General features: G+C 36.9%; 1 protein-coding gene across 1 annotated transcript in view; it reads left to right on the top strand.

The window, feature by feature from the left end:
• RSRC1 (arginine and serine rich coiled-coil 1) overlaps positions 1-13,423 on the top strand; it is a 444,672-nt gene that overhangs the window by 241,219 nt on the left and 190,030 nt on the right. Inside the window, exon 6 of the mRNA XM_052637705.1 lies at positions 6,816-6,867. Within this exon, the coding sequence (XP_052493665.1) occupies positions 6,816-6,867 (52 nt within the window). The remainder of the gene's footprint in view (positions 1-6,815; positions 6,868-13,423) is intronic.

Genomic DNA, 13,423 nt, shown 5'->3' with positions numbered 1-13,423 from the left:
TGTGAGAGTTGGACTTTGAAGAAAGCTGAGCGCTGAAGAATTGATGCTTTGGAACTGTGGTGTTGGAGAAGACTCTTGAGAGTCCCTTGGACTGCAAGGAGATCCAATCAGTCCATTTTAAGGGAGATCAGTCCTGAGTGTTCTTTGGAGGGAATGATGCTAAAGCTGAAACTCCAGCACCTTGGCCACCTCATGTGAAGAGCTGACTCACTGGAAAAGACTCTGATGCTGGGAGGGATTGGGGGCAGGAGGAGAATGGGATGACAGAGGATGAGATGGCTGGATGGCATCACTGACTCGATGGACATGAGTCTGAGTGAACTCTGGGAGTTGGTGATGGACAGGGAGGCCTGGCGTGCTGCAGTTCATGGGGTCGCAAAGAGTCGGACACGACTGAGTGAGTGAACTGAACTGAACTGTACCCAGATTTGGAATTTCTGGATCACATGGTAATTCTTTGTTTCAGTTTTTGGAGGTATTGCGTTATTGATTTCTATAACACTGTACTGTTTTGCACAACACTGTACTGTTTTAATTCCTGTCAACAGTACACAAGGGTTCTAGTTGCTCCACCTTCTTACCAACACTTACACTGTGGGCAAGCAGCTTCAGGAACATATGCACTGCTGTTAGCCACGTGGCTAGCATTGGCGGATGGATAGTTGCTACTCTGCTTATAGCTGAATTTTTTTAAAACAGAAAATTTATTATTAATTATTTTTAGGTCACACTATGTGGCATGCAGTATCTTAGTTCCCTGACCAGAGATCAGACCATGCCCCTTGCGCTGAGAGGGGGATGTTTTAACCACTGAACCACCAGGGAAGTCCCTAATAGCTGAAATTGACAGAAATTAACTGCAATATACTTTCTTCCCCTGGTAGTTGCCAGCTTTCAACAGAGTCTAGAGTTCTAAAAGAGTTATGTCTGAAAGATTCTGCCAGTGTCATTATTGTCTAGATGGGGGAGATAGATTCCTGATGCTTCCTACTCTGCCATCTTCCAGTATCCTCACTGTATATATTTTTTGTATAAAATGAGCACATGATAAGATAAAATTGAGAGTAATAGCTGAAAACCATATAATGCAGTCCTAATTTTGATTTTGTGATTTGTTTCTTTCTAAGCTTGAGTTCTCTCTTTGCTTGGCAAGTTTTCCAGACTTTATACTTCCCTGTCATTAACAACCCCAAGACTGTGGTTGGCAGCTGGAAAGGGTATAGTTTCATCAACTTGCAGAAGTTCCATCTTGCTGGCCAGTGGTTAGGAAGCTAAAAATGAATAGAAGTGAGAAGAGTGAGCAAATAGGTTAAATGGTTTTTGTTAAGGTTATTCTTCTTTTTACTTCTCTCTCTCTCTCTCTTTTTTTTTTTTTATGGTCATGGCTCAAAGAATTGTGCTGGTTTGGAATGTTGGCTTTGGCAGTATTTTGAGAATCTAGACATGCAGTCAATTTGTAAGGAACTCAAGGAATTGGACTAAATAACAGTAAACCCAAAGTTGAAGGAAACAATCTAAACCTTGAGGATGTTCACCTCCATAATCATCAAGAGACTGACCTATCTTTTGGTTTCATCTTAGGAGCTTTTGTTTCTTCCTAAGAAAGTGAGTGCTCTTGTCTAAAACTTGGGTTTACAGATGGAGTTATGCAGGTATACTTGGCTACCAAAGGAAAGGGAGAGAGCAGGGCAGTTCTGTGTAATCCATGGCAATAAAAGACTTTTAACTCCCTTCCTCCCGAAAAAGGACCTCTATTAGTTTAGAATATGATATATATGATATGAAAACTTACAGTAAAAATTTACACTATTCTTACTATTCCGTAAATGTCAATTCTAATATTTATTTTTTAAAGGAACACATTTATATTCTCTATATTTCAATTTTGGTAATATTTATTTTTCAAACTATGTATTATTCATTTTGACTTAAGGAATATTATCTTTCAACAGGATACAATTTTTTCTCTGTAAATTTGCTTCATGCAATATAATTTTGACATTGTGTTCTTAAATATGTCTTCATTTTATACTTTTTATAATGAGAAACTACTGTATTCCAAACGTTTGTATTTGATTCTAGTTTCTTACTTATTTAGGACTTCCCAAGAGTCAGGTCAGGTGGTCTGGTATTCCCATCTCGTTCAGAATTTTACACAGTTTATTGTGATCCACACAGTCAAAGGCATTGGCATAGTCAATAAAGCAAAATAGATGTTTTTCTGGAACTCTCTGGCTTTTTCAATGATCCAAAGGATGTTGTCAATTTGATCTCTGGTTCCTCTGCCTTTTCTAAAACCAGCTTGAACATCTGGAAGTTCACAGTTCACATATTGCTGAAGCCTGGCTTGGAGAATTTTGAGCATACTTTACTAGCGTGTGAGATGAGTGCAATTGTGCGGTAGTTTGAGCATTCTTTGGCATTGCCTTTCTTTGGAATTGGAATGAAAACTGACCTTTTCCAGTCCTGTGGCCACTGCTGAGTTTTCCAAATTTGCTGGCATATTGAGTGCAACACTTTCACAGCATCATCTTTCAGATTGCTGGGAGAAATATCAATAACCTCAGATATGCAGGTGACACTACCCTTATGGCAGAAAGTGAAGAGGAACTAAAAAGCCTCTTGATGAAAGTGAAAGTGGAGGGTGAAAAAGTTGGCTTAAAGCTCAACATTCAGAAAACTAAGATCATGGCATCTGGTCCCATCACTTCATGGCAAATAGATGGGAAAACAGTGGAAACAGTGTCAAGCTTTATTTTGAGGGGCTCCGAATCACTGCAGATGGTGACTGCAGCCATGAAATTAAAAGACCCTTACTCCTTGGAAGGAAAGTTATGACCAACCTAGAGAGCATATTGAAAAGCAGAGACGTTACTTTGCCAACAAAGGTCCATGTAGTCAAGGCTATGGTTTTTCCTGTGGTCATGTATGGATGTGAGAGTTGGACTGTGAAGAAAGCTGAGCACTGAAGAATTTATGCTTTTGAACTGTGGTGTTGGAGAAGACTCTTGAGAGTCCCTTGGACTGCAAGGAGATCCAACCAGTCCATTCCAAATATGATCAGTCCTGGGTGCTCTTTGGAAGGAATGATGCTAAAGCTGAAACTCCAGTACTTTGGCCACGTCATGCGAAGAGTTGACTCATTGGAAAAGACTCTGATGCTGGGAGGGATTGGGGGCAGGAGGAGAAGGGCACGACAGAGGATGAGATGGCTGGATGGCATCACTGACTCGATGGACGTGAGTTTGAGTGAACTCCTGGAGTTGGTGATGGACAGGGAGGCCTGACTTGCTGCGATTCATGGGGTCACAAAGATTCGGACATGACTGAGCGACTGAACTGAACTGAACTGAGGTGGTTTCCCACGTAGCTCAGTTGGTAAAGAATCCACCTGCAATGCACGAGACTCTGGCTGAATCCCTGGGTTGGGAAGATCCCTGGAGAAGGGAAAGGCTACCCAGTCCAGTATTCTGACCAGGAGAATTCCATGGACTATACAGTCCATGGGGTCACGAAGAGTCGGACTTTCACTTTCAGGTGGCTCTAGTGGTAAACAGTCTGTCTTCCAGTATAGGAGACGTAAGAGATGCAGGGTTGATCCCTGGGTTGGGAAGATCCGCTGGAGGAGGGCCTGGAAACACACTCCCGTATTATTGCCTGGAGTATCCCATGGACAGAGTAGTCTGGCAGGAAAGTTTCTTTTCTAGCTCTGAATAACAATAGTACCATTTACCAATTTTAGATAAACAAAATATTACCAAAATTAAATTATAAAGACTGAAAAAAAAGTCTATCCTTATTCTTTTCTATATGAAATTAATTGCTTTGACTTGATGAATATCCTAGTAATTAGAAGAATCCTGAGATGTGGAGTCAGTAGGTCTTCATTTCAATCTGTCATTTACTAGTAAAAGCAAGTTAGTAAACTACTCTTATTCCCTGGTTTTCTTTATCTTTGAAATATTAATCCTGTATTATAGATTGTTAAAGAAATTAATAAATACAAATATGTTTTAACAAGTGTTTTGCCTTGAGCATCAACCATCAAGACTCTTTACGGATGATAATCACCATGTTTTTAAGAGAGTAGTCTTAAGTAGGGGAGAGGGAGAGCTGCTATGGAGTGGAATTTTGTGGGTTAAGAGACTTTAACAATATTGTTAATATTTTATTGGATGTTGGTTCTCATCACTTTATATATTTGTCTTAAATATTTATTTGTTAGTCTCTCCTTATGAAAAACCTATAATTTTTCCGTGAAATAACCTTAACCAATACAGGGTCTCCCCTTTTTCTATCAAAGGTCACTGGTTACCAGGATACTCTGAAATGTATACTTCATAATTCTGTGACCTGCTAGTCAGAACATCATTTCCTTCTTGCCATTCTAGTTATTTCATGATGCACAAATTATCTTGTTTCTACCATGTCTGTTAAGTAGATGGCAGAGGTCACAGACTGTTTGTGGATTGAATCTGGTTCTGAGAAGAACTGTTTGTTCCACGCACTGTTTGTCTTTTAGGTGACTTAAAGTCTCAGGAAAAATCAAGAAATTTTATGACCCTAGACTTACATTTCTGCCTAACAGCGAGTTGTTGCTGAGTTCCAGCAGCTTTGTTTAGCTGGGCCATGGTCTCCATAGTTCTGTACATTTACTCCGTTCCCTCAAAGTGATATGAGACGTTGTGAAATTGTTGTCATCATTATAAATGTTTGTGTTAATTGCTTGACTCATATAGGCAGTTTCCTTTATAACTGTTGCAGAGATCATATTCAGTAGATATGTTTTGTAACTTCATAAAATACACTTACATGTCTTTTTTTCTACAGACATATATATAAAATATCCTTTTTGTTTGTCAGCTCCTTCTCTCATTTTCAATCAGTCCTTTCATGTTGCCAGTTAAATTTTTCTCAAATCTAGTTTTTCCTGTCCAACCTTACTACTCCTGCACCACCCCAGGCCCTCATCATCTCTCACCTGCATTTCTTTAATTGCTCCCTAACTGAACTCCTTGCCTTCTGTTTTGTTCTTTTCAGTTCATCCTCAAATATATTGCTAGAGTGATGTATCAGAGTGCAGATCTCATCTCATCACCCCACTGTTTCAAATTCTCCCAAGTCTATCCATCTTATATGGCAGAAGTCAACAGATTTTTCCTTACAGATCTAGGTAGTAAATATTTTAGACTTTGCCGGCCATAAGTTTCCTACCACAAACAATTGACTCTGCTGCCGTTGAGTTGAGCACGAAAGCAACTATAGACAATACATAAACAAATGAGCATGTCTGTGTTTCAGTAAAAGTTGTTTACAAAATCAGGTTTAGACCATAATTTGCTCCCTCTCCCATGATATAAAAGGTTATCCCTGTCTTCTTTCCTGATGCATCTACCACTTTCCCATCATTTGTCTTATAGTTTATTCAGAAGCACCATTCAAATTCTTACACCTTTCTGAGCATAACATCTCCTTTCTATATCCAGTTATATAATTATTTTCAGGCTGTTTTCCCACAAATTGCAAAACATTCAAATATATCTTGGAAAATATTAATTCTCAAATGATGGTATCCTATATAAACATGAAATTATTCAGAAACTTATTGTAAAGTCTTAAGCATTTCAGTTTTTAACAGATCTTTCATAAAAATCATAAGCTTGATACAATCCATGTTATAGTTTGCATACCATCAATATACATTATCCGAAAATCTCAGATTAAGGTCACTGGTAGGAAAGTATTTTCAATATTATCATCTGTATTGAATCAAAGTTCATTGAGAGAATAATTTTAAGAACATTAATGGGAACTGATAGCAGTAATTCACATTGTTTCTTATCTTTATCACAATTACTCCTTTCAAATACTGTGCAGAAAGCAGGAAATATTTGGTTTTAGGATATGATATTTACCTAAGGTATTGGACTTTAAGTTGATATTTATATAGGTCATTTTGCATGTTTCCATATGTAAAGAAATAACACAATTTGAGAGTATGTTGTTAAATGTGTTGATTTTGCCTTATTATTAAATTGCCTTTCTTTTGCCTCTTGCTGACTGTACAAGTTGGGTAGTAGATAAAACCTGTTCCAGTTAAAAAAAAAAAAACTCCATTTTTCACACTTTTCATTATTATGAAAAGTAATAATCTTCATAATAATGAAAAGTGTGATTCGATTACTAGAGTGAGAAAGTAGATTGGTAGAGCTGCTGTGATGGAATTTTGTTAAGATGTGGGTTGATATTAATACTGATTATTGTCACGGTCTTTGTAGACTGGGACCTGGGGACTGGAGTTGATGAGAAGAGGAACGCAGGGGACCCAAGTCTTGAATGAAACAAGGGTGCTTTATTTGCAGAAACGCACATTTATATATCTTCATACAAGGCAGCTTTAGGCAGTAAAAAAATTGAGCAAAAACAAAGCCAAGCAAATAACAATCTTTAAAGGGCCAGAAAGCATTCCATATCCTGAGTAAGAGGGGCATAACTGAATAGATTACCTGTAGGTGAAAGGTCACTGAGGGGAGTCACTAAAAGGAATCCAAGCAGGTGCCCTTTCTCATGGTCTCAGTCCTGAGAACTGCATGCAGCTCTGCTCATTCCTGTTTTCCAGGAACTGATAAGGGACAGAGAGTCCTAGAGAAACTGCACACAAAAGAAGAGAATAACATATTGGATCCCTTAAAGTTGAACGTCCCCTGACAGATTATGATAAAGTTCACTAAATTTTCTGATACTCACATAATAATACATTAATTTAAAGCTCTGTTAAAACTGACTTATATATGTTTTTTATGGTTTCTTTTTAGCCACCAGCTGAACAGGCCAAAGCAAGACTGCAGTTGGTTTTAGAAGCTGCTGGTAAGTGTAAATAATTAATTATATTTAAATGAAAAAATGTGAAATAAGTCCTAGCATTCTTACAGGTGGATCAAAGAGCAAACTACCTATTTTCATATAGCCTCACAATTTATGACATCTATGTATGGCCATGTGTGCGTGCATGCTTAGTCGCTTCAGTTGTGTCTGATTCTTTGCAGCCCTGAGGACTGTAGTCTGCCAGGCTTCTCTGTCCTTAGGATTTTCCAGGCATGAATACTGGAGTGAGTTGCCGTGTCCTCTTCCAGGGGATCTTCCTGACCCAGGGATCAAACCTGTGTATCCTGTGTCTTCTCAATAGCAAGCAGATTCTTTTACCACTGTGCCACCGGGGAAGTCCCATGTGTGGTCATATTTTAACCTCAAATATATATTGCTACAGTGTAATGGTTCTTTATGTCCTTATTTATAATATTGCTACAATTTTAGTTTTAATTTTGATGAGATCTAGTTTATTGATTTTTGTTTTTTATGGACTATTCTTTTAGTGGCATGTTTAAGAAAAATTTTATACTTTTACATTTTAGATTTGAGAATGTGATCTATTTTGATTTAATTGTTGTATAAAGTGAGATTTAGATCAAGGTTTAATTCTAAAGGAATTGAGATAAATGTCATTTAATAATCCTCCAATTCAGTTCAGTTCAGTTACTTAGTTGTGTCTGACTCTTTGCAATTCCATGGACTGCAGCACGCCAGGTTTCCCTGTCCATCACCAACTCCCAGAGAGTGCTCAAACTCATGTCCATCTAGTCGGTGATGCCATCCAGTTGTCTCATCCTCTGTCGTCCCCTTCTCCTCCTGCCTTCGATCTTTCCCAGCATCAGGATCTTTTCCAGTGAGTCAGTTCTTCACATCAGGTGGCTAAAGTATTAGAGTTTCAGCTTCAGCATGAGTCCTTCCAATGAATATTCAGGACTGATTTCCTTTAGGATTGATTGGTTGGATCTCCTTGCAGTCCAAGGGACTCTCAAGAGTCTTCTCCAACACCACAGTTCAAAAGCATCAATTCTTCGGCGCTCAGCTTTCTTTATTGTCCAATTCTCACATCCATACATGACTACAGGATAAACCATAGCTTTGACTAGATGGACCTTTGTTGGCAAAGTAATGTCTCTTCTTTTTAATATGCTGTCTAGGTTGGTCAGAGCTTTGCTTCCAAGGAGCAAGCACCTTTTCATTTCACAGCTGAAGTCACTATCTGTGGTGATTTTGGAGACCAAATGGTCACTACCGAAATCACATTGATTATATTCTTTGCAGCCAAAGATGGAGAAACTCTATACAGTCAGCAAAAACAAGACCAGAAGCTGACTGTGGCTCAGATCATGAATTCCTTATTGCAAAATTCAGACTTAAATTGAAGAAAGTAGGGAAAACCACTAGGTCAAATCCCTTACAATTATACAGTGGAAGTGACTGACAGATTCAAGGGAAAAAATCTGATCGATAGAGTCCCTGAAGGACTATGGACGGAGGTTTGTGACACTGAACAGGAGGCAGTGATTAAGACCATCCCCAAGAAAAAGAAATGCAAAAGAGGAAAAATGGTTGTCTGAGGAGGCCTTACAAATAGCTGAGAGAAGAGAAACAAAAGGCAAAGGAGAAAAGGAAAGATATACCCATCTGAATGTACAGTTCCAGAAAATAACAAGGAAAGATAAGGAAAGCCTTCCTCAGTGCCCGATGCGAAAAAATAGAGGAAAAGGATAGAATAGGAAAGACTAGAGACATCTTTAAGAATATTAGAGATACCAAGGAAACATTTCATGTGAAGATGGGCACAATAAAGGATAGAAATGGTATGAACCTAACAGAAGCAGAAGATATTAAGAAGAGGTGGCAAGAATACACTGAAGAACTATACAAAAAAGATCTTCATGACCCAGATAACTACAGTGGTGTGATCGTTCACCTAGAGCCAGACATCCTAGAATGCGAAGTCAAGTGGGCCTTAGGAGGCATCACTATGAACAAAGCTAGTGGAGTTGATGGAATTCCAGTTGAGCTACTTCAAATCCTGAAAGATGATGCTGTGAAAGTGCTGCACTCAATATGCCAGCAAATTTGGAAAACTCAGCAGTGGCCATAGGATGGGAAAAGTCAGCCTTCATTCCAATTCCAAAGAAAGGCAATGCCAAAGAATGCTCAAACTACCACACAATTGTACTCATCTCACAGGCTAGCCAAGTAATGCTCAAAATTCTCTAGGCGAGGCTTCAATAGTACATGAACCAAGCACTTCCAGATGTTCAAGCTGAATTTAGAAAAGGCAGAGGAACCAGAGATCAAATTGCCAACATCTGTTGGATCATCAAAAAAGCAAGAGAGTTCCAGAAAAACATCTATTTCTGCTTTATTGACTATGCTAAAGCCTTTGTGTGGATCACAATAAACTGTGGAAAATTCTGAAAGAGATGGGAATACCAGACCACCTGACTTGCCTCTTGAGAAACCTGTATACAGGTCAGGAATCCAACCAGAATTGAAAGAGACACGTGTACCCCAATGTTCATCACAGCACTGTTTATAATAGCCAGGACATGGTAGCAATCTAGATGTCCATCAGCAGAAGAATGGATAAGAAAGCTGTGGTACATATATACAATGGAGTATTACTCAGCCATTAAAAAGAATACATTTGAATCAATTCTAATGAGGTGGATGAAAGTGGAGCCAATTATATAGAGTGAAGTAAGCTAGAAAGAAAAACACCAATACAGTATACTAATGCATATATATGGAATTTAGAAAGATGGTAATGATAACCCTGTATGCGAGACAGCAAAAAAGACACAGATGTATAGAAGTCTTTTGGACTCTGTGGGAGAGGGAGAGGGTGGGATGATTTGGAAGAATGGCATTGAAACATGTATAATATCATATAAGAAACGAATCACCAGTCTAGGTTCGATGCAGGGTGCAGGATGCTTGGGGCTGGTGCACTGGGATGACCTGGAGGGATGGGGTGAGGGGGGAGGTGGGAGGGGAGTTCGGGATTGGGAACACATGTACACCCTTGGCAGATTCATGTTGATGTGTGGCAAAACCAATACAATATTGTAAAGTAAAAAAAAAATAATAATAATAAAAAAGCAAGAGTTCCAGAAAAACATCTACTTCTGCTTTATTGACTACACCAAAACCTTTGAGCGTGTAGATCACAATAAACTGTGGAAAATTCTTAAAGTGATGGGAATACCAGACCACCTTACCCGCCTCCTGAGGAATCTGTGTGCACGTCAAGAGGCAACAGTTAGTACCAGACATAAAACAACAGACTGGTTCCAAATTGGGAAAGGAGTACGTCAAGGCTGTATATTGTCACCCTACTTATTTGACTTATATGCAGAGTGCATCATGCAAAATGCCGGGCTGGATGAAGCACAAGCCAGGAGAAGTATCAATGACCTCAGATATGCAGACGACACCACTGTTATGGCAGAAGGCAAAGAGGAACTAAAGAGCCTCTTGATGAAAGTGAAAGAGGAGTGTGAAAAAGCTGGCTTAAAATTCAACATTCAAAAAACTAAAATCATGGTATCTGGTCCTGTCACTTCATGGCAAACGATGGGGAAATGATGGAAACTATGGCAAACTTTATTTTCTTGGGTTCTGAAATCCTCCAGTTACATTGGACTAGCTCATTGGACTAGCCTGGATACCATCTAATCTGAACATCTTGTGTGTTTTAGTATCTCAGTTGCACAATAATTTGATTTAGATTACTTTGATTTTACAATACACAGATTCATGTAGACGCTAAATACTTCACCTTTTTAAAGATAAAAAGATTCATGTTATCTTTTGCAGGTACTGATAGATTAATTTTTAGTCTTAATGTGCTCTTTAAAAAAATGTTACATTTAAATAATAAGTTGTTAAGATCAAGAATGAGATAAGGTTAGAATAATATAACTAAAGTAGTATATATATATATTTTTCATATTTCTTAAAGTTTTTTACTTTTTATAGATCTATAGAGTTCATAGTCTCCAAATGGAAATGAGAATTCTGTTTTAACGTCAAAAGTAATTTCAGACTAACAAATGATAGTAGTTATATTTTCATCATTCATTGAGAAAATACATATGTGCATATTAATTCAAAGATTTCTTGCATTAGCTCCTTGTATTCTCAGCCAAAGTGTCCACTGTCTAAAATTTGGGAACACCAGTGTAAATGATATACTGACTTCATAAATCACTAATTGAAGTAATTTACCATGTAAAAATGAATATTTAGACTATGAATTTCTATACCACTTCATATTATTTGAAAAATCACTTATTTTTATGTATTGATCTTGCTCATTTTATCTTTCATTATATAGAAAACATGATACATTAAAATTTTGCAATTTAAAAAATACAAAAAACATTATTAGTTTTTTAAACTTTGACTCTCATATATATACTATAGGATAGAGCTAGTTAATATGATTCTCTATTATTTATGTACTATATGTTTATTCTTTATTTGCAATTTGCTTTGAAGAAATATTTCCAGTTCATAATTTGGGTATGAAGAAACTCTCATTTTAAAGGAAAATATTTATGCTGCTTGGTCCAGAAAATACTTGTTTCTATTAACACAAGTAATATAGAATTTTATTTGATAGTTTTACACATTTTCTTTATCTTTAAATATGACTTTGAAGCATATTATAAAACAGATCTGACAATACAAACCTCAGTATATAACTTGCTTATATCGGTCCCTGCTTTCATCTCTCATTTTTTTAATTTAACATTCTAAATTCTATTAAGAATAAAAAGTGAGGTTCTATAATTTGACAAACACTCAAAATATTATGACAGTTTTCAAATTAAAAAACTTACATTAGCCCCTATAGGCAAAGGACAGACCTTAGCTAGATGTAGCATTATTTATTAATCATTTTCTTCTTATTGAACATTTATGTTGTCTCTACTTTACCTCTTATCCATAACACTGTGATGTATATCCTGTTACAAATTTTGTTTTTCATATTTTAGATTACTTTTTTGGAACTGATTGCTATAGAAATGAGTATGAAGTTAGAGGCTATTATTAATAATATTTAGAGTGGCTTTTTATACGTTTTTGCTAAATTGTTTCACAAAAGGATTATTCTACTTTTCATACTGCTTAAGAAACCATTTTACCAGATTTTGGTATTTAATGCCAGGTCTATGACTGTGTTGGTTTATAACATGAAATAACATATTAATATACTTCTTTGAAAAACATTCATTACCGTTATTAATGACAACTTGTAACCTTGGAGAGGGGAAGCAGATGGATGGATAGGAGAGCACTAAGTTGATATAGAACGTAACATCAAAGTTCTAGATAACTGTTCAGTGGTGAATTAAGGAGTTCATTGAATTAAAAATCAATATATTAATAATGTAGGAGGGAATAAGAAGAACTTAAGCTCAGTCTAATAAGACTTGTAGAAAAGTCTAGCCTAGTCCTAAGACTGAGATAGCTGGATAGCAAAGCCTGGTAGCTCCCATTCTCTCTTATTGGAGTTTACTTGAGTTCCCATGGAAAACACCCTCGACTTTGGGGCCTTAAAATTGGATATCAGGAAGAACTTGAGGCTGTATGCTAGATTCTTGAGCCAGGATTTATTTCAGCCTTATAGTTAACGTAATCTCCTAGATAGGGTTCATATGTAGAAATCTTGCTAAGTCTTTTACTCTAATTGTGGGTCTCAGAAGAAAGTTTAATATATAACCATTGCATTGTTATTGATTTATTAATGAATAGTAATAATGATCTTGGTTTGGATTTAAAATATATTTAGAACATTTGGCAATAATTATTAATGGTATGATTTTGAAAGACGTGTATGAGTAGAATAGCATTCAGACTTCCTAGGTGGTTCAGTTGTAAAGAATCCACTTGCCAATGTAGGAAACAGAGGAGACATGGATTCAGTTCCTGGGTCAGGAAGAGCCCCTGGAGAAGGAAATGACAACCCACTCTGGTATGCTTGCCTGGGAAATCCCATGAATGGAGGAGCATGGTGGCTTATGGTCCATAGCATTGCAAAGAGTTGGACACTGAGCGACTGAGCACGAGATGAACGTGAAAAGAACATTAATTAAAATATAATCATAATAGTCACACAGGTGTTGTGTGTGTTGTACCAAACATAAATTTGAAGTCAGAGATTTTATTATAGTTGTTATGATCGTATTTTGTATGTACTAAACTGTTAACATTTTTATTCTTTGCCATGCTGAATCTTCAGATTTAGGTAGACTCTTTTGTCATATTCATAGCTAAAATGCAATTGAAATTAAGTTTCATGTCTCTTTAACTTTTAATTTGAAGGTGATGTGAAGTTAAAGTTACATCTAAGGAGTTTTCTTTTTGTTTTGGTTTTTCAAATGCAGTAGTACACAAAAGCTTGTAAAACTATATAAATTGGTAAGATTGAATCTTTAAATTATAACTTCAGCTAATGATTTACTCTGTGATACTGAGTAAATCCAATTAAAAATCCTCTTAGCCATGATTTCTTTCTTTCATTTTAGAAATTGTT

This window comes from Budorcas taxicolor, chromosome 1, assembly GCF_023091745.1.
Source record: "Budorcas taxicolor isolate Tak-1 chromosome 1, Takin1.1, whole genome shotgun sequence".
In the NCBI taxonomy this organism is placed as follows: domain Eukaryota; kingdom Metazoa; phylum Chordata; class Mammalia; order Artiodactyla; family Bovidae; genus Budorcas; species Budorcas taxicolor.
The sequence above is the reverse complement of the archived record's forward strand: the minus strand, read 5'-3'. Positions and strand labels throughout refer to the sequence as shown.